Source organism: Mesoplodon mirus (assembly GCF_964341445.2).
Source record: "Mesoplodon mirus genome assembly, chromosome: 11".
NCBI classification, from domain to species: domain Eukaryota; kingdom Metazoa; phylum Chordata; class Mammalia; order Artiodactyla; family Ziphiidae; genus Mesoplodon; species Mesoplodon mirus.
Window position 1 is genome coordinate 73,868,257 of NC_138987.1, and position 22,049 is coordinate 73,890,305.

The 22,049-nt window shown below is 39.4% G+C and overlaps 1 protein-coding gene across 3 annotated transcripts in view; it reads left to right on the forward strand.

The window, feature by feature from the left end:
* Nucleotides 1-20,838, forward strand: part of LGR5 (leucine rich repeat containing G protein-coupled receptor 5) — a gene marked incomplete at both ends in the record, with an annotated part of 126,561 nt that extends 105,723 nt beyond the window's left edge. For 2 of the 3 annotated variants that reach the window (XM_082635764.1, XM_082635766.1), the window contains 12 exons: nt 974-1,042; nt 2,424-2,495; nt 6,062-6,133; nt 6,508-6,576; nt 6,718-6,789; nt 10,099-10,164; nt 11,330-11,401; nt 14,561-14,632; nt 15,463-15,588; nt 16,623-16,768; nt 18,460-18,543; nt 19,751-20,838. In XM_082635764.1, the coding sequence (XP_082491890.1) occupies nt 974-1,042; nt 2,424-2,495; nt 6,062-6,133; nt 6,508-6,576; nt 6,718-6,789; nt 10,099-10,164; nt 11,330-11,401; nt 14,561-14,632; nt 15,463-15,588; nt 16,623-16,768; nt 18,460-18,543; nt 19,751-20,838 (2,008 nt within the window). The remainder of the gene's footprint in view (nt 1-973; nt 1,043-2,423; nt 2,496-6,061; nt 6,134-6,507; nt 6,577-6,717; nt 6,790-10,098; nt 10,165-11,329; nt 11,402-14,560; nt 14,633-15,462; nt 15,589-16,622; nt 16,769-18,459; nt 18,544-19,750) is intronic. The other variant, XM_082635765.1, reaches the window with a different exon arrangement.
* Between the last annotated feature and the right edge of the window lie 1,211 nt (nt 20,839-22,049).

Consider the following 22,049-nt stretch of genomic DNA (forward strand, 5'->3'; position numbering starts at 1 on the left):
TGGTCAAATTATCTCTCTCTTAAAGTTAAATAGCAATTCTTCCCCACAGAGGAAGATCTAACCACATCTGATTGCCTGACCAAAAGGTTTTTCTGCGTCATCTGGGAAATCTGCCGTTCCCAGAGACAAGGAGGCAATTACTTTTTCATATGGAGATGTAGATAAACGGTGGAGTTAAGTCTATAAAGTGCTTGTGAGTAATGGAACTGAAAAGCCATTTGTGTCATAACAGATAGAGGAACGAATGATTTGAGATTGTTTGGCCATTCCGTCTCTATGCAGGAAGGATGATAGAGAGCTTTGCCTCACAGACCAAGGAAAACGTCACCCTTCGGACCTGAATCTTTATTTGTGACCGTGTGGAAATTCTAGACCTGAGGTCGTTCCTGAGAGTACCCTGTACCACATAAGCCTCTCCAAAAGCAGACTATCATCCTGGACCTCAGGCTGGGAGAAAGACAGGAACTGTACCAGAGTCAGGAACAAAGCCACTCTCCTAGATGTCCTCTCAGGAGAGACTCTGAAAAGCAGTGGGACAAAGTCAGAGAATGGAGGAGGGGACCGGAAAGTGGATGTGGTTCCGGAGCCCCGAGGAGGGTACAGACTAGCTGGCAGCTTGGTGAGCGGGGTTCGGGAGAAGAGCTACAGCGGCCAGCCGCCAACACCTGGCCAGGTGTCCCTCCCGCTTGGACATTCACTCTGCTGTATGTCCCCTCCCTTCTTTTAATGCCCAGTGCCATTGAGCCGTGACTCTTTGAAATTTCTCATGACCAGTCTAATGACCATTTTAATGCAGATACTTGTGGAATGATGGTGGTCAGCCAACCAACACAATCTCTCTTCATTAAGAAAAGGAATGAGAATTGTTATCAATGATACTGGTCCATGGGAAGGGCATGTTAACGTTCCTTGTAAATGTAATATATATGAATTTTTAAGTGAAAAACTGAACATATTATTTACTTATTTTCAGAGATTTAAATTATAATAATCTTGATGAATTCCCCACTGCAATCAGGACACTGTCCAACCTTAAAGAACTGTAAGTAGGACAAATTTAGTGGGAGAACTATTCTTTGTGAATTTATATTAAAGTATGTTTGACTATTGCACCTAATACGACTTACTAGAAAAATTTAAAAGGTCATGTAAATAATGATTAACTACATCCAAAATGTATTTTAATTTGCTTCCATCACCAACAAACAGCAGATAATCTTTTTTTAATCTATAATGGATTTCTCTAATATATATATATTAGAAAAAAGGATACATATTTCTTTAAGCCATACTTTTTTCCTAAGCCACATTTTCCCAACATTTATATACGTTATAGGTTTGTAGAGAACTCTATCGGAATTCAGTTATTTGCTGAGCATTTCGAAAAGACAAACTTTCCTAGGTTGCGTAGGACTGGATGAACACAATATATGTGCCTAGTATAGAGCTAGGTGCCTTCATATACATTATTTCATATTTTTTAATGTTTCATAAATCTTATTTAATTTTTAAAGAAACTCACCATTTTACTACAGTAAAGCGAACTTTCAGCTATTAGGTTGCATATATTGTCTTTTATATATTATAATTTAATTACTTTTCTTTGTACCTAAAAATATGAATAACCTATGTAATGTTCTAACACTTGGAAAGGAAAATAAACACAGAGCCTATTCTCTTGGCAGAGAGAAATAAGACACACAGCTAAAGGATGTAGACAGCAGGGCTTGTTTATAAGAAAAAACCTCTATGTGGTTCTGCCTCAGGAAACCCCACACGGGGCTTAGCCGGGAAGTCATCATTGTCTGGGTCAGGCAGCCCCAAGACCGCCATTCACCTCATTCAGCCACAGACCCGCATAGACCAAAGACCATTGACTCTGCCCCTCTGCCAGTCAGACATTAGCACCGACAGATGAGAATCAATTTATTATTACAGACTCACTGAGCTGGGGCACCTTTCTTCAGCTCAGGAAATTTTGTCCTCATAAGGAGATTACTTAAATCTCTACTTCACTGCAGCTTAAGTCAATTTTCTCTTCTCCTGGCTTTAAATGGGGTAAAGAGGAGTGATCATAATCCTCTCTCCAAAGATGGTTTCCTCGGTCTCAGGTTGTTCTACCATGATGCTCTATTGGATATTAACGGATGGATTTTCTTTTTATAGCATTAGGTTGTAAGTTTCCATAAAGCACAGTTATTATTTTCAGATTCTTTATTCCTCTTTCAAGATGACAGCTTGTGATATCTTTTTCTCCTAGATAGTAAGTGAGGGCACAAACGTTTCAAAATGCATAGAGGAATTTAACCTTATCCTCTAGTTACTAAAATTGCTGATTATTGCCACGGGTTTGGTGAGGGGGCTATTAAATGATTTTACCCCATAGGCTATTTTCTATAAATTATCTTTTCCTCTCTTTCTAGAGGATTTCATAGCAACAATATCAAGTCGATACCTGAGAAAGCCTTTGTAGGCAACCCTTCTCTTATTACAATGTAAGTAGCCATAGTTCTTTTCGATTTTTCTATCCTGCAATATAGCATGAATTGCACTTTTAAACATAATACAATAAATGTTCTATATTTGCCCAAGTTTTATCTCGGTCACTGTAGTGTATATGGAGATGTTTTGCTAAGTTTTAGCCAAATGCTGAAACAATATTAGAGATTCTTTTTCTTAGGGCCTACAATGTGCATTGCCTTATGCTTGGTATCTTCAAATGCCTTGTGTCACTTCACAATAATCTTATGAAATGCTTTTTTGCTTATCTCTATTTTCTAAGGAATAAAACTGATTTTTAGAGCATCACCTAGTCATTCAGAAATTGAACCCAAGTATAGTAGAAACATAAATTATTATGTTCTCACCCCCAAAAAGATAAATATGTGATAAATAGTTAATTATCTAGGTTGGGGGAATCCATTCACAATGTATACATATATCAAATCACCACACTGTAAGCTTTAAATGTACAATTTTATACATCAGTTATACCTCAATAAAGCTGAAATATAAATACATACATACATACATTATTATATATGATAGAGGTCCTTTACTGCAAGGAGGGGGAGATGAGGAGACTACTGCTTTATGCTAAGTAGCCATTCTATACCCGTTCATTCTCGAGTCCAAACACTGAGTTACATTTATACAAACTAGGATGTAATTCTGGAAAGGTGCATATGTTCTAGAAAGGTGTATATGAGGATTTATATGCCATAATGGCATAAGATAGAGTTACAACTTCAAAGTAGGATTAATTCTATGTTTCATATTTAGCACAAACAGAAAATTGATCCTGTGTAGGCACATATAGGAAGGTGAAAATATGTAAGTAATAGGCTGGCTCTTAATTAAAAGACAACTGGCAAGTTCGGGACATAGTATTGGCCTAAGGTCATGGGTGAGGGGTCTGAAATATGGAGGAGGAGAGGAAGGACGACTTCTGAAAAGGACTCTAGGGCACTTCTTGGCAGATATTTGGCATCCCGTGCCAACTTGATTGAGAGGCTTTCTGGAGCCATGTAACATTTGTCACAAATGAGCTGGAATCCCAATTAGCCCTGACGACTGAGAAAAAAAAATACCATTCATCGTTTCTGAAATGTTCTGATAGTATGTTGGCAAACTAAGGGGGTTAAAGTTTGTTGCCAGTAAACATTAGTTCTCATTAGAGAGTATTTACATACTGAGAAGTTGGCAGATTGCATTGCCTTTCTTTGCCCCTTCTTTCCTTGAAGCCACGGGACTGGTTTTCTTAATCACCCTTTTGATATGTTAATACCCCTTGAAGAGGACTAACAGCCCCCAATATTTATTAGCACTTCTCTCCACTCTTTACTGGCCTTGACTGTTTTCTCCCGGAAGCTCTTCTCTCCTTGCTTCTGCCTCCATGTCTATCTCTGTCACTACCGCCCCCGCCCATACTGCCCCCACCCGACTCAGATTTCTTTGCTTTCCTTGTCCTTTGGCTACCCAGGCCTCACTTCTACCTCTGTAGTCCCCATCCTATCCATAACTTCTTTCCATCCCCTCTGCCACCAGCCCCTCTGCTAGCCATTACCTCTAGATTTCTACCAGTCTAAGGCTCACCCCCCTGCCTCTACCACTAGCAGAGTGCACACCCTGGAAGCACAGCATCCATGTTGTCATTCTCTTGCTGTGAAACATAGTCAGTGTTGTCTGCTTACATTAAACACCCACTCCTTTCCCTGACAGTGTCAGCTTTCCACATGGCCCAAGCCAACCCTCCTGACCCATTCCTCAATTACCTTACGCCATAACCCAGACCAACTAAGCTACATTCATAGAACAAATACCCTCCTTTATTTCCTTTGCTCCTATGATTCCATCCCCTCACTATGCTTGTCGAAATTCTGTTTTCCAGGGTCTATTTCAAATGGCATTTTCATGAAGTTTTTCTTGACCTCATGAGAGAACTCCCTCTTGAGAACCCTATAGCTCCGCCTTGTGTTTGTGATACTTATGCCTTATGTACATAAGCATGTGTATTCATAGCTACCCATTGTACTTACATGCATGCAGATATATGAACATAATTACATACAAACAAGCATATAGCATAGATAAGGGATAATGTAATATTCTGAGAACAACTCCATTTTTAAATTGTAAGATGTATAATCCTCCTATAATTGAAGAGAATGTAAAAAAACAATATATGTGTATATATATATATGCCTGAACCACTTTGCTGTACACCTGAAACTAACACGACATTGTAAATCAACTATATTTCAATAAAAATATTTTAGAAAAAGATTTACAATAAAAAGATATACAAGACAAAACAAACAAAAAAGACCTATAGTCCAGCTCTAGCGCTTTCTCTTACCAGTTGTCTAATCAAAGGGAAAAGAAGAAGTCAGAGGGTGGGAGTGCGGACGGGGATTTGGCATGTTGAGTGACAACTATATCCCAGGTCCTGTGCCAGATGTTACATGTGCATTAGCTCTTTTAATGTGTACACAAACCCTACTACTAAGTATTATTACATTAGTTTAACAGATTAGAAAGTTGAAGCTCTGGGAGATAATGAACTTACCAAAGTATCTGAGCCTCAGCTTCTTCCTCCAAAAATGAGGGAAATAGTACTTAAGTGTCTATGCCATGGATCTTATAAAGTTGGCAGGTGGATTAATTGAGCTCTAGATGTGAAAATGCTTTGTCAACCAGAGAGTCATATCCCCTTATATATTTGTTTTATCCCAACTGATTCCAAGCTGCTTTAGGGCAGGGACACCTTATCATTCCTATTCACATCCCCAGCATCTAGCATAATGCCAGGCACATAATAGATAGCCAATGACAGCCTCCTTAATAAATCAGTCTTTAAATGCAAGCAGTACCTACCCTCATGCTTTGAGCATAAGAGACACCAATAAATATTTGTTGAATTTAATTGAACTGGAAGGATGTCTCAGCTAAGAACTGTTTGTGGGACTCCATTGACCAGGCAATTCAAATACCATTACATTGAAAACATCTGTAAAACAAAATATTTTTGAAGTTCTAATAATGTCTTACCTTTTCGAGCAATCATTGATTTTTTAAAATCTAATGTTACAAAAACCCAGAGTAGCAAATTTCCTCTCAAATAATTTGAAGGATCCTTTGTGTGTGTGTCATAAGATTTGACCAGAGGATATTGACCCTCATGTAACTATATAGAACTTCATCTTTCTTTAGCTAATGATATAACTGCCAGCACCTTGAACTATCTTTTGCCACTCAATGGATAGTCCACAGATATTGGAGGCGGAGGAAGAGCTTTAAGTATAACTGTAGTCAGTTCACTTGCTTTTCTCCATAGGAGCTGACATTCATATCTGCCTTGCTGTCAGAAATTTTCAGTTTTATGTAGTATGGATTTCTCACCAAAAGTCTCATAATACGAACGAAAATACTTTTGAGGTTTACCTGAAACCAAGTAATCAAAATTACATAAGTACATTGAAGGCATTTGTTGAAATTCTGAACAGGTATTCATTTGTCATTCAAGTTTTATACTAAGACGTTGGTCTTTGGATTTTTTCAGACATTTCTATGACAACCCTATCCAGGTTGTTGGGAGATCTGCTTTTCAACATTTACCTGAACTAAGAACACTGTAAGTGTTTATTTCTCTTACAGATGATTTTCCCTTTGCAAGGTTGTTGTGAAGACCAAATGAACATTTCTTTTTTTTTTTTTTTTTTTGCGGTACGCGGGCCTCTCACTCTTGTGGCCTCTCCCGTTGCGGAGCACAGGCTCCGGACGCACAGGCCCAGCGGCCATGGCTCACGGGCCCAGCCGCTCCGCGGCATGTGGGATCTTCCCGGACTGGGGCACGAACCCGTGTCCCCTGCATCGGCAGGCAGACTCTCAACCACTGCGCCACCAGGGAAGCCCCCAAATGAACATTTCAAGTGCTTTGAAATGGCCATAAAAGTGACCCCTTCCTAGAATCTTCTTCCAGTAATACTCATGTACTCCTCCTTCTAGGACTTTGAATGGTGCCTCACAAATAACTGAATTTCCTGATTTAACTGGTACCGCAAGCCTGGAGAGTCTGTAAGTACTTGAGTAGGCTCTTGACTTTGCCCAGAACTTGCACTACCCTTCAAGCCTGACCAGTCTTAACATCAGTGAATCAAAATATGTCACTGTGTGATGCCTAAATACAAGAATGATGTCTGGTTTGTGTTTCAACAGGACTTTAACTGGAGCACAGATCTCATCTCTTCCTCAAACTGTCTGCGATCAGTTACCGAATCTCCAAGTGCTGTGCGTGTCAGTAAAGCAATAATGTTGTGTAAAATGACCAACATTATTTCAATAATCCTTTAAAAGAGGAGAAAGTTCTTTCCTTGCAGGTTTTCAGGAGGTCAGGCCTCCTTTGCCCGCTTGGGGCCAGGGAAGTGGCTCCCTGGTAATAATGGCAACAACGTACCCCTTGTTTCCAAGTCCCAAACAGTCTCCCATTAGAGTTTCAACGAGCACACATTTCCCTTCAGAAAATGGATATGAACAAGCCAAAATAACTTCATTGCCCCCAGCCCCAAATCCTCTGCAGAGCAGGGGGAAAAAAAAGAAAATCATGGATCAAAAACCCAATATGGATGCCAAAATAAAATTATCAGACCCACACAGACCTTGATAAAGGCAACCAAACATTCTTCCGGTATAGTTGCTGGTGCCATGTTCTAATGTTTTGTCTAATGGCTCAACAACTTGCATATGTTATTTCTGTTGACTTGGGGCTTTTTTCCTCTGCCCTTCCCACGTTTTACAAAAAGTAGTTTATAGGAATTGGAAGAGCCTTGTTCTGACCTTCCATGTTCAGCCTCCCCCCTCAACGCCCTGTGATCATCTTCTCAAGCACTGCTGGGATGTAGTGAAAGCACCCTTAGTCTCTCGCATGGCTCTGTTCTCACATGGCCGACTTCTGCGGCAGTCAAACGCCTGTGATTCCACCACAAACTTTCCAGAGTAACCGAACTACAAGCAGCTCTACAAATGTCAAGTGGAAGAATGGGAACATTCTTCAGTGATTCTGCCTTCCCCTATCCCCAACCCACTACGTCACTTTCAGGCCGCAGTTGCTCAGTGATCAATAAACCACATAACAGCCTTCAAGTCAGTCATGCATGTATAAAGGAAGGGGATCAAGAGCAAGTCTCCTCTTCTTCACCTCATATCTCCCTAGAAGGTATAGATACAGGTGAGGAAAGAGAGAATTAGGGAAGTAAAGTACACCTGTCAAAATCACATTGCAAGAAAGTAGCAGAATTCGAATTCAAATGCAGGTGGTTTGATTGAATAACTGGGAGAACAAGTATAGATGCCAGGTGGTGGAAATCTCAGGAGCCGTCTTCAAATTCTGCCCACCACACCCAGAATAAGTATAATTATCCTCATTTCTCCAGGAAGCTGGCTCGGTAACATGACCAGGATTTCACATACTGTAACTAATAAGTAGGGAGCCAGTATTTAAATCGCATCTGTCTCCAGTATGTCACACAGCGAATGGTAAACCACTCGGGTCCAAAGCTGCATACACAGAGGCTGACTGGCACACTGATTAAGAGCAAAAGCTCTGGGGTCTATTTTTCTGGTTCAAATCCGGCCTCTATGCTATCACAGTATCTTGAGCGAGTTATTTATCCCTTCCGGGGCTCCATTTCCCAACCTATAAAATAAGAGATGTAGCCACTTCCTTCAGGGGATCGTCATGAGGATTCAATAAGTTACTACACGTCAAACACTTATACCAGCACCTGGAGCACTGTAAACTCTTCGACCATGTTAGCTCTTATCATCGTCTTTCTCACTTCCTTTACACCATTATTCTTTCCTGGAGTGGAAACCTAGAAAGGCCTGAAAGAGGGCACCTACATTAATGGCAGTATCCGGCCATTTTCAAAGCACGTCAACCTGTAGCGTTGATTTGTTCTTCACAACAACCCTGCAAGATCAGCAAAGCAAGTATCTTCTCATTAAAGAAGAGAATTGAAAAAGACATCAATGCTTCGTCCAGCATACCAACGAAGTAGAATTAAAGTTGAGAGTAGAACCCCGGGTCGTGACCTTTACTCCACTGTTTTCTGTTCTGGAAGTACAGGTCTGAGAGCTCTCTTCCTTTGGCTGCCTCATCCACTGAGTAGCTGTTACATGAGGCGATGTCACTGTACATGAGTGATTTTGCCTCCAAGTTGCTTCTTCTCCATGGGAATGACTTGACTGTGTGTGGCTTTCCCCACTTACTAGCTGGTGATCTTAGTCTTTGCTTCGTATGGGAATCAACACAAATGTTTCCTTCATAAGGTGACCACAAGGATTAAATGAAATAATCCAGGTCAAGCTGTAAACATAGGGTCTGTATATAAGAAGTGCTTGATCAATGCTAGCCATGAAAATCATTAGGGAATAGGTAGGAAGGTGGTGACACTGTGTCTTTATGTAGAAGAAGGTTTCATGCACCCTCTACTAAGAACTACACAGGAAGGATTGTTCCCCTTGCTGTCTGTGGAAACGAGTGAACCAAATTATTATCAGCTTTGATAATATGTGTGTCCATTTTATCACATTCACTACTTTCCAAAAAAACACACCATATTGTTAATCAGCTGCATTTGTGCATAGGTGTGGGACATTTTTGTTTTGGTTTGGTTTGGTCTTTCAAATCTCTAGTGTAAACTACAAATTTGTGTTTGCACACAGCTTTATCTGAATTATTCATGTGTAATAAATTGAACTGTATTTCTACTTAAGTTCTATTTATTCAATAAATGTAAGATAAAGTGAGCAATTTCAAAAATAAAGTAATTTAAAACCCTCTCAGAAAACAATATGGATTTTTCAGTTGCATAGTGGTGATCTGGTTTTAAGAATTAGAATCAGGCATGAAAGTGAGTTAGTTGATTAGCTGATAACTTTTAAAACATGAGGCAAGATTTTTTTTATATATATATATATATCTGTTACTTTATCTACCAGCTTCCTTTTTTTAAGCTTTCTGCAAATTACCATGGCTTGTTTTAGATTAGTTATATTATACTATAAATATGTCCAGATGTTTTTGTTATTCCGTAATTTGTTGAGTTTTGGCTGAAGACTTTCTTAGATTCTTTTTCCCCGCCTTGTAATGATTGATTTCAAAGTTAGTGCTATGTTTTGAATTGTTGTTGGGATTCTTTTTCTGTTGATTAGAAAAGAACCAACAATGATTCTCTCAGCTGCAGAGATATAGCAGCTCTTAGAAATAGAGGCACAATTATTTAATTTAATTTGTACTCATTTCTGTAAGATAATAGCTAGAACATTGTAGATCATCACTAACAAAACATAAATAAATTCATTAAGTAAATTATTTAAATCAATTAAAGAAGTATAACAGTTACATTTCAGTTGACATCTGAATCTACTGCTTAATCTAATAATGCCTATGACTACCTGCTGCACATCAGGGCTGGGGAAAAGTTCATAGTCTGCCTTTGGGAGCTAAATCATCGCGGAGGAGAAAAGAGAGCAAAGCATGTTTCCTTACAATTAATATATAACAGATTTTTCCCTTTTGTACCTTCTGTTTTTCAGAGATCTATCTTATAATCTGCTAGAAGATTTACCCAGTTTTTCAGTCTGCCAAAAGCTTCAGAAAATGTATGTCTGTAAGAGTCTCTAAGTCACCTAGCGAAAACCAAGAGCCAAAACTCACATTTCCAGGGGTCATTGGTTTGCTTACCCTGTGGTTCACTGGGGAGACATGTGATGCTTTCCCTTCTTACACACAGGAGCTGTGACTGTATAGGATGTCTGTAAAGCTGGGAGACATAGACAATATTATTTTACCATGCATTATGCTATAAGTAAGGCATTTATTATGTTGTGGGTTTTTTTCCCCTAACCTGGTATAGTAATGAACTGGGTTTATTTGAGCTTTGGAACATTTTTTAACTTACACCTCCAATGAGTGGCATTATTTTTGTTTTGTTTTGTTTTTTTTCCTGAACACAAGTGAAGCTCATATGCATGGCATTATGTTTTAATATGGGGGTACTTGAGTTTGTTGGTATGTTTGCTTCACAATAGTAGCCTTCACGGGAATTCCCTGGCGGTCCAGTGGTTAGGACTTGACACTTTCACTGCGGGGGCCCAGGTTTGATCCCTGGTCTGGGAACTAAGATCTGGCAAGCCGTGCATGCGGCCAAAAAAAAATTTTTTTTTTCTATTCTAAACCACAATAGTAACCTTCAGAAGAGGTGCCATATTAGTCATATTTCAGGTGCCACTGATGCTACTTATGCATGAAATATTTTAGAATTCCTCTCTTAAAATTGCTTTCTCCACAAAACATCAGCATTGTTGCTTTATAGTCATGCTTTGGTTTTGGTCAAAACAATATTAACCATTTATCCTTTTCTGCTTAATTTTTCTCTGAATGCCTTTGGGCGAGGAAGGGAGGGGGATAAAATCCACTTTGAAAGGTAAAGACTTGGCACTCCTGAAGACCCTCCAAGAATATAAGAAAGGCTCAGAAGGCAGAGAGAGGCATCCTCAAGGTGTTTGAATGATGTTGGCATTTGGAATATAGCTTCAGATTCACCCAAAGGGAATAGCTGCTTTGAAAGAGAGGCAATACTTTTTTATGTGGATAAATTGCAGTGTTCTTTTTTAAACAAAAAGAAATTTTTCTCAGTGTCACTTGGTAGTCGTAGTTCATGTGTTCCTGTGACTGAGGGGAGGTAACCCCTCTGTAAAAGTTCTCTGAAGACTAATCTTTGAAACCTGTGGCTCCGAAATGAATCTTTGGAACCTGTCATTTCAGAGACCTGCGACATAATGAAATGTATGAAATTCGAGCCAACACCTTCCAGCAGTTGTTTAGCCTCCGCTCTCTGTAAGTACTGTCTCTCAGCAGCTTCCCCAACGTCGAGCACTTTTTCTCTCTTTTGGGTCTTCCCCTAATATTTTCTTTTCACCGTATACTTGTATTGTTGGGCCTTTGTGCATGTATCTGCTAGGAGAAGGCAAATATTTTGCTGATGATCATTTCCAGGAACAGGTTCAAAAGCAGTAAATTTGCAATCTGCCCTCTGCCAGTCAGCAGACATGAAACTCTGATAAAGAGGAAGGAGGCCAAGCTATTGAACAGCGTACAAAACGTGTTTCTGTTCCTAGCTGGGAATTGGCAGAGATTGTTCTGCCTGCAAAACTGGGGTGACCACACAGTTCTTCCTGCCTGTTTTTCTTTCCTGGTCAAACAGTTTTTCAATGTGGGTCTCTCTAAGTGCTTAAGAATCACCTGGAGGTGACTGTAAAAAATGCAGAGTCCAGGTTCTCACCTGCCTCATGAGTTAGACCCTCAGGAGTAGGGCTTGAGAATCGATATTTTAACAAGTACACTAAGGTTTAAGCACAACTGTCCTGGAAAATGCTTCTGTTGCTCAGACGACTAAGATTTGTAAATATTAAATTCCATTTTATGATTGAAAATACCATATATTTGACATATATTATAAATATTAATACATTATGTAAATGTATAATATATTGTATATAATATATACTATAATAGATTATTATATATATTCATATATATTGAAAATACCATAAATACCGCTCTACTCTGATGTGCTTTGCACATTCTGTGCTACAGGACTCAACACTCAGCACTGCCATCAGGTAGACCACACACTACCTGAAAATACCATATATTAACCATAAGTTTAAAAAAAACAGTAACAGATTTTTTGTGCATGACGGATTTTTTTCCTTCCCGAAACTGGATTTCAGTGTAATTTTGGTGAACGATGACAATATGTAATGTTTAAAGTGCAGGATGTTGTTAAAAACCCTTTCTTTCCTAAAGTTTTTCTTAACATTTAAGAGACTATACCTTCATAAAATACCATTCCTCAAAACATTTTAAATTCACCTTGGAGAATCAGTTTCTCCCAAAAATTCACTTTGAAAACCATCTTGCTCTGAATTTAATTGTGTTGCCCTTTCCTTACTTTTGGTCTAAAATAGGCTTGTGAAGTTCTTTAACTTTTCAAAATAAATGTGAAACAAAGATATTGTACATTACCTGCTTTGATTACCTGCCTTATTCACCAGGTTGGAGTTCTGGCTGTTTCCAAAAGTTAGTTCTTTTTCAAATATATCAAAGGTTGATATATTTGATAACACTGTGTTGTACAATTGAAATTTGCTAAGAGAGTAGAACTTAAATATTCTTCACCAAAGACCCATGGAATCACTCTCCTAGATCACTGTCATCACCCTCCTTACCGGACTTTCCACCATCAGTCTTTACCCATTCATCTCATTCTCCAAAGAGAATCTTTCTTAAGTAGAAATTGAATCATGTTGCTTCCCTGCTTCAAAAATCTTCTGTTATCCCCCTATTGTCTTCAATACCAAAACCAAACTTCCAAGCATCATCCTTCAGAATCTGATTCCAACCCCCTGGAACACCTTCATCTCTCACCCACCAGTTCCCAGTCCCTTGACACATGGACCATTGTTTCTCCTGGTCCTGTTGCCCATTGGATTCCTCCCCACTCTTAACTTGCCCCTGTCCATCCCATAAGAACAATATCTCCTGTCTCTGAGCCCTCTCCACTCTGATGTGCTTTGCACATTCTCTGCTACAGGACTCAGCACTCAGCACCGCCATCAGGTACACCACGCCCTACTTGAAAACGACAAGAAGTTTTCTATCTTCTTATCCCCAGCTTCTAGTGCAGATGGCAGGGCTTGCAACCCTCACTGGACATGTATTTGATGAGCAGCTCAACAGAAGACAATCTCCCACTCAATTCCCATTTGTAGCCTTCCCACTCCTTCCATGCCATTCCTTCCCCTCGTTAGCTGGAATTTTCTTTTGTTCTGCGATCGATGAAAGGAGCAAACTAAAAAGCCTTCCAGTTTTCCCCAGTTCAGGGGCCTTTCAAATGAGAATGTAAATGTTCTGTGAATACCATTTATCCTAGTAACTCAGGGGGCCCAACACCATGAATAAATTATTTATCTGTGCTAGAGAAAAGTTGACGATGATCACTTTCAGTTTCTTCAAATGTCTACACTTTAGTTCCCTTATGAGTTATGAATTTTAAAAATACAAATTTTAAGTTCATTGCTCTTTTTTTTTAATGTGGAAGTTCTTATTCCTGTAAAATTATCTACATTTCATTATATATATGTTTGTGGAGGGAAGGGGTGAGTGAATTTTATTTCTCAATAAATTGTAGCTTTTGTTATCAAAGGCTTTTATTTCCAACATATGCTAGCCCCTCTCTTCTTCATTTCCCAGTTAAGAATTAAATGTCCATTCTCTTTACTGGGAATTTTTTTTTTTTTTTTTTTTTTTTGCGGTACGCGGGCCTCTTACTGTTGTGGCCTCTCCCGTTGTGGAGCACAGGCTCCGGACGCGCAGGCTCAGCGGCCATGGCTCACGGGCCCAGCCGCTCCGCGGCATGTGGGATCTTCCGGGACTGGGGCACGAACCCGTGTCCCCTGCATCGGCAGGCGGACTCTCAACCACTGCGCCACCAGGGAAGCCCTGGGAATTTTTTTTGAAAGTATCTCTGAGTTTCTCTTAAGGCCTGACATACATGGACAATGTACACAAATTTTTGTTGAGTTTCATTACATATCCAGGGACATTTTATAACTTAAAATTTACTTGCCTGTCAGAGGAAGAGCCTCAGAAGTTCCTGTCTCTTCCAACTCCCTGACCCCCACTCATCTTAGAAATGCCCTAATAAAATTTTACAACCATGTTAAAGTCAACTTTTTAGCAAGAAGAGAGTAAAATCTAAAGTATCCACCTGAAGGATTTTCCTGGATTGATTTAAACAAGGTTGCTTTAAAATTCTCTCTTTCATCATTTTATACTATTAATATCTGCATCTGAAAGATGATTTGATAAGTTAATTGCTCCTGTCCTGAATGGAAATTACATTTTGTTAGAAGAATGAATATATATGGTAAAACTTCACACAGTCTTCTTTTATTTAATCCTCTCACTTGCCTTTTTTTTTTTTTTTAATAGGAATTTAGCTTGGAACAAAATTGCCATCATTCACCCCAATGCATTTTCCACTTTGCCATCTCTAAGAAAGCTGTGAGTATTTCATGACTTGTTTATGGCATGTCTTTTAATAATTGGGCCCCATCTGATTAATCAAAAATGTTGGTTTTGCTGAAAAAACCTGCAGTGCACAGAATGCCCAGCCCTCAGTGTCTCCTGCACTGGAGCTGGATCACACCGGAAAGGAGCACCCCACTTCCCACCCCCCGCCCCTCCAAGGCCATGTGCGTCCTTATGTGGATAAATGACGATCTGGGTGACAGCTGGTTCTGGTTACTGAGGTGAAATTTTCCATTTTTGCTGAGCCATCAGGTGGAATGGACTAAGACATCAGTTCAGTTCTAAAGGTCTTTCATTTTAGAGTTTGCCATCTTGACTAACAGAAAATCTTCCTGTCCATTTTTTCCCTCCCTTTCCACCTCTTGCTCTTTCCTCTCCCCCTCTCCCGCGTCTCAGAGAGAAAGAAGGAACTAGTCAGACAGAAGTTATGGCGAGAAGGAAGAAAATAAACCCACCCACAACAATGTTTTCCCCCTCACCCCTAACTTGATCGAGTCAGCACCACTTTTCAAATTACATGTAGCACCTTCCACTTGATTTTTGATGTCCCCATCTGGCAAAATTAAGCTGAATGTAAAAATTACAACTTGGGTGTGATTAAAACATTTTTCCTCCTGCGATTCTGATGGTAAATAGAAGAGTTGTCAGGAGCTAAAACCAAAATGGTTCCTTTTACCATTAAGAGGAAGGACCCTGCTTAGAAGTTTTTATGGAGCAGTTTAATCATCTTTAGGTTGCTTTTTTAACATAATCGTTTTATGCTAACACAGACTAAAAGCCAATTGTTGTTTGATGTTTTGCAGGGACCTATCATCCAACCGCCTGTCATCTTTTCCTGTAACTGGGTTACATGGTTTAACTCACTTAAAATTAACAGGAAATCATGCCTTACAGAGCTTGATATCATCTGAAAACTTTCCAGAACTCAAGTGAGTTTGTCATTAAAACTAATAAGATACATTTGTGGTCATGTGAAACAATAGACGTGTTATAGTGGTTTTCAAAATTTATGGGACTCTTTTGAATTGCATTTCATGCCTTCAAGTCCCCCACCCCTGGGGCATTGTTAGGACAAGCCCTGGAGTGGGAGAATGTGTCTTCCTGACCACACTTCCTTCCTTCTTCAAAGATGCCTCCTGGAACCACAGAGTTCATGGAAAGAGTTTGAAAACCATTGATCTGTGAGATACAAACTAGGACATGTAATTAAATAACATTACAACATAATTGTACTACTGTTGACATGTTTAAATTCGTCTTGCTTATGTATATGTTCTAATAAAATGTACTAAATTAATATTTGTTTGAGGAAGTAATGCTCTTTAAAACCTGTTACACTTATTAGCGATAAAGTCCCTTGAAAGATTTTATATATATATATATATATATATATATATGTATATACACATATATATATTCTGTATATACATTAAACCACAGTAGTTTTTACATACTTTAAAACCATAACCCCAAAAGAGAGTTTAGAAAATAAAAGAGAGGAAAAAATGTCTACAAATACACTTAAACAAAGTTTTGTTATTTCCCTCCAGATTTTGTTTCCAATGTATTTTTAATTGTTAGAATCACAGTACGTATACAAACTTATATCACCTTTTCATCACTTTACGTTATGTCATACCATAAGCACTTTTTAATGGTGTTACAATTTTCCTAACTCATTTTTTAATGTTTTTATTATGGAAATTTTCAAACACAAAAGTAGAGAAAATAATATATCCATCACTCAACCTCAGCAACTGTCAACATTTCATGGCAATAATTTTTAATAACTCCATTTTTATGAATAGCACTGTAATCAACATCTTTATGCACATAGTTAATATTTTAGATTATTTATTAAGGCTAAGATCCACAGGCAGAATAATTAAGTGAAAGATGAGCACTGTATTTAACAATCTATTTCTTTAAGTGTGTGTTTTTGTTTGGTTTTGTTCATTCAAAGGGTTATAGAAATGCCTTATGCATATCAGTGCTGTGCATTTGGAGTATGTGAAAATGTCTATAAAATTTCTAATCAATGGAATAAAGGCAACAACAGCAGTGCAGATGACCTTCATAAGAAAGATGCTGGAATGTTTCAAGTTCAAGGTAAGAGCTGCTATGTCACTGTGATGAAACTGTGTCTGAACGGGGCTTGAAAAGTCATCGAGCAGATCATCTGAACTCCAAACAAGTCCCTATGTAATCACCCCAGCAAGTTGAGAATCAATCCCACTTTTTAAAGATTCTTAGAGAAAGAGAAAACTCCTTTAGGATTCATTCTAAAAAGTCATATTTTCTCTAAGGGATTTCTTAATACTTATATTTACAATTAGATCCCTTTTAGCACATATTGTCCTCAGAGGTAAATATTAAAATTGATTATCAACATTTTCATCAACTTTTATGAGGACCTTATCCCTGTGGATAACTTTTTCAAACATGCTTCTGTGCTTTTTTCTCCAGAAAATACAATCTATTTTTATTCTTAAACCCCAGTGGGGAGTGGAGGATATAGACATTTTAGATGCCTCCATATTTCAGCAGAAGGGCTTAAGAATCCAACTTCTTATCCAACTAATCCTAAAACATTCTCCCCACCTACCCCCCACAAAGGCTAGCTGTCAGGAAAGTGAAATGAGATAATGTCTGTAAAGCACTTGGCTTTTCTTGAAGCAAGACCTGACTTAAATAGACAACAATGTACCTCAAACCACACCTGTGGTAATGAGGCAGTGCTCTGGGCAGCCCCCAGTTTCCTTTCCCTGCCAACCTTGCAAGTTTGTACAGTCTAGATAGACTGGCTTTTCTTCCTTTGGGTCTTAATGATTTGTTGATTCCCAAGCAAGTATGATTCAGTCTGTCTGCACATTATCTTAACTTTTCTTCCTGCACACAGATCTGATTAAGGAGCTGATATTATAGCCCTTGGCTTTTTTATTTTAGGCTACAGCATATGTCTTGCTCTTGTTCTTGCTTTCATTTTTGCTTTTTCTGCCTCACCCACCCTAATTTCTACTATATTCATTCCCCCCCCAAAATAAACAATTAGAGTGTCTACTGTGTGCCAGGCACTGTTCTGCGCCCTAGAGGCACACAATGAACAAGAGAGACAAGGTTCTTCGTGGAGTTTATTTTCAAGGACAATGATTTGCAACCCTGGTCCATATATTGTAATCACACAGAAGCTTTTAAAAAACACTGGTGCCCAAACCTCACACCAGACCAATTAAATCAGTAAGTGTGTTAGATCACAAAACTCCTGTTTCATGGATAGCTAATCCAAGCACCAAGCAGTTACTAGATTTGTCTTCTGTTAAGCAGAAGTCCCCAGAAAGACTGAAACTTACTAATTCTCCCTCTTGTACTCAGAGAACACAGCTCAGAACATTTGCACTATAGCCATCTAAGTGTTAGAAAATTGCATAAAGTGGTTCTTCCACTGAATGGAGAGGCCCACGCTCTCTCTCTAATTTAGGTCAGTGCAATTTGGGGCCATCGTGAGCTCCAGGGAACAAGAACAGAATGAGAGAGCTTCGACGTTATGACAGTGAGTCCAGGGTTACTGTCCCTTGCCCCCAGTTCTGCTGAAATACTGTCATATAGTAGCTTGAGTAGAACATCCCAAAGCAATTTTATAGTAGACTTGCAAGAAAGCCCAGGGAAAAGTGGGATGTCTGACCCTCAGTTCCCTTTGTGACATTTCATGTCTCCAGGGCAATCCAGGACTCTCCTCCCTGGAAGTTGGCCCCTGAAAAGAGAGACAGAACTAATCATTCCAGAACTTCTCATTCCTGCAGATGAGCGTGATCTTGAAGATTTCCTGCTTGATTTTGAGGAAGACCTGAAAGCCCTTCATTCGGTGCAATGCTCGCCTTCCCCAGGTGAGAAAGGCATCAGAACTGCTCAGCAGCAGTACCCACCCTTAACTCCGAGGCCATCAGGGACATTTGGCTACACTTCAAGGCAAAATCTGTGCCACCTTTGCAGCTCATCAATATCCCACTCCATGGGGACCTTTAAAATACAAATGTTCATTCCCTGGAGTTGGTCTCCATTCATAAATAGGATTTTTGTAGGAGACTTTTGATTCAGATTAATGGAAATTAAAGAACCAATCTTATAGTTAGAAGTATATGTAATTTTTAAAATAATATTAGCAATTTAGTCTGGTATGCAACAGTCTTGCTTCATGTAATCACTGATTTTTGACAGTGACTTCTTGTAAGTCTTATCTAAATAGCTATTTGGTTAAAGCAAATAATAGTTTTAGAGATAAGTAAAAACTATATATATTATTCACTTAATTGTTTGTCCCATTCCCTGAAATAGGATAGACCAGTTGAAAAAAAAAAAGACAGCTGGGAAGGGTTGATATTTTATTTTCAACAATTTGATGGTTCCTTGCTCCTAAACGTCAAATGTCAATCTAAACCTAAGACGACATTCTCATGAAATGCACCTTCATACTTCCTCTTCTAACATCACTGAGTATTTCCCTGGGATTCTCCTTCCCTGTTTACAGAACATTTTTTGAAGCATTCTGGACAAATATCATAAAAAGCCCAGGAGGGACTTCCCTGGTGGTCCAGTGGTTAAGACTTCGCCTTCCAATGCAGGGGGTGCGGGTTCAATCCCTGGTCGGGGAGAAAAGATCCCACATGCCTCCAGACCAAAAAAAACAAAACATAAAAAAAAAAAGAAGCAATACTGTGACAAATTCAATAAAGCCTTTAAATATGGTCCACATCAAAAAAAAACTTTATTAAAAAAAAAAAACAAACAAACACAGAGATCTGACTTGTTACCTGGCCCTCACACTGCTGTATTTGGGGGACCTGAATCCAGTGATTTAAACTCCCAGGCTCCATTTCTCTGGGCATAGCTTGAAAATCTGGGCACCCGGTATACTCACCTTTACATTAAATAGTGATTTAATAAAGTGGAGTGTGCCATAAGGGAACTGTGTGTTACCATGGCTGTTACTGGTCTGTATCTCTTGGTGTCCTAACAAGAGAAACAAAGAGGTAATTTGGCAAAAGTTGTGAACCCTAATTTGATACCCAGTCTTTTTCTTCCTTGGACTTCTAGGCCCTTTCAAACTCTGTGAATACCTGTTCGGTAGCTGGCTGATCCGCATTGGAGTGTGGACCATAGCAGTTTTGGCCCTGACGTGTAATGCCCTGGTGACCTCAACCGTGTTCAGAGCTCCTCTGTACATTTCCTCCGTAAAACTGTTAATTGGGTTAATAGCCGTGGTGAACATGCTCACGGGGGTCTCCAGTGCTGTGCTGGCTGGTGTGGATGCCTTTACTTTTGGCAGCTTTGCGCAGCACGGTGCGTGGTGGGAGCAGGGGGGCGGCTGCCAGGTCGTCGGGTTTTTGTCCATTTTTGCTTCGGAATCCTCGGTTTTCCTGCTTACCCTGGCAGCCCTGGAGCGGGGGTTCTCTGTGAAATGCTCTGCAAAATTCGAAACGAAAACTCCTTTTTCCAGTCTGAAAGCAATCGTTGCGCTCTGCGCCGTGCTGGCGGTGACCATCGCCGCGGTTCCCCTGCTGGGCGTCAGCGAGTACAGCGCCTCCCCGCTCTGCCTGCCGCTGCCCTTTGGGGAGCCCAGCGCCACAGGCTACATGGTGGCCCTCGTCTTGCTCAATTCCCTTTGCTTCCTCGTGATGACCATTGCCTACACCAAGCTCTACTGCAATTTGGAAAAGGGAGACCTGGAGAATATTTGGGACTGTTCCATGGTGAAGCACATTGCTCTGTTGCTCTTCACCAACTGTATCCTTTACTGCCCGGTGGCTTTCTTGTCCTTCTCCTCTTTACTGAACCTCACATTCATCAGCCCTGAAGTAATTAAGTTTATCCTTCTGGTGATTGTCCCCCTTCCTGCATGTCTCAATCCCCTTCTCTACATCCTCTTCAATCCCCATTTTAAGGAGGATCTGGGGAGCCTGGGAAAGAAAACTCACTTCTGGACAAGATCGAAACACACAAGCCTGATGTCTGTTAACTCTGATGATGTTGAGAAACAGTCCTGTGACTCAACCCAGGCCTTGGTAACCTTCACCAGTGCCAGCAGAGCCTATGACCTGCCTTCCAATTTTGGGTCACCACCAGCTTATCCGATGACCGAAAGCTGTCATCTTTCATCTGTGGCATTTGTCCCATGTCTCTAATTAATATGTGAGAGAAAGTTTTCAAAAACTGAAAACCTAAAAATGTGAGGTTGAGTATATCAGAGCAGTAACTAAAAAGAGCTGAGTTGAAACTTGATTTAAAAAAACAAACAAACAAACAAAAAAAACCTCTCAGTGTCAAAATGCTGATAATTATTGATACAAGAGAGTGAAAAATAAGTCTAAATGCTGCTTATATAACTCGTTCAGCTATATAACTCAGTCACACTCTTCAGGTAAGCCTAAAATATATATAAATATTTTAAAAACAGATTGAAATGTTCAAAAAATTCTCCATGATTTCAATTGAATTCTTTTTCAACTCACTTGCTTACGAAAGGGGTTTTAAACCAGAAAACCCCTTCATATATGGTTGGAGGTATTAGGAAAATAAGAGTTTTTAAATGGCCTACATTACTAAGTAATGGTTGTGACCAGTAGGATTTCATTTTAATGACCATGTGGAGATGTTTTAGTACTGCTTCACCTTTCCTCAGAAAGGATCCTTCTAGGTCACCAATACCCCCTGTGAATGGATAACATAAGGCACTATTAATTCATTCATAGTCACATCATTTTTAGAGATGCTAGGTTTTATGTATCAGCACTAGATGGTTCCACCCTCAGTGGAATAAAACTGCTTACAAATATTTTGAAAGGAAAATGAACTTAAATTCATAAATTGCCATGAAGGCAGCGATGTACAGATGAGGTTTTCTTGTCTAATTCATTTTTAACTCCTTGGTGCCCAGAGGTTCGAAGAAAACTCCATTGCCGGCAATGGACATATGCAGAAAAGACGGTAAGCAACCTGGGATTATTTTCCCCCTGGGTGAGTGCATGTTTTTCACAGGAGGCTTTATCACTTGATTCAAACTGATGTGCATCATAAGGTAACAATCAAATGCAGACACAGCATAAACTAAATCCACTGACATAACTTCTCACATGTACCTCTAGTAGCTTTAGCAACAATGTCTGAAACCACTTTTGACTCAACAGGAACTTGGTAATATATTATCCTGTTTATTTAGCTTGGTTTTAGCTATGTTGTCTTTGGATCAACCTACCTGATGTCAAGAACATGACTTCTCTGCTTATTCCATATTTAATACATGTGTTAGGTATTGTACAAGGCAAAATTATTAAATACTAAAGGTCAAAAGATTAATTCATAATTTCTATTATAGTACATTAGCTTCAATACATCC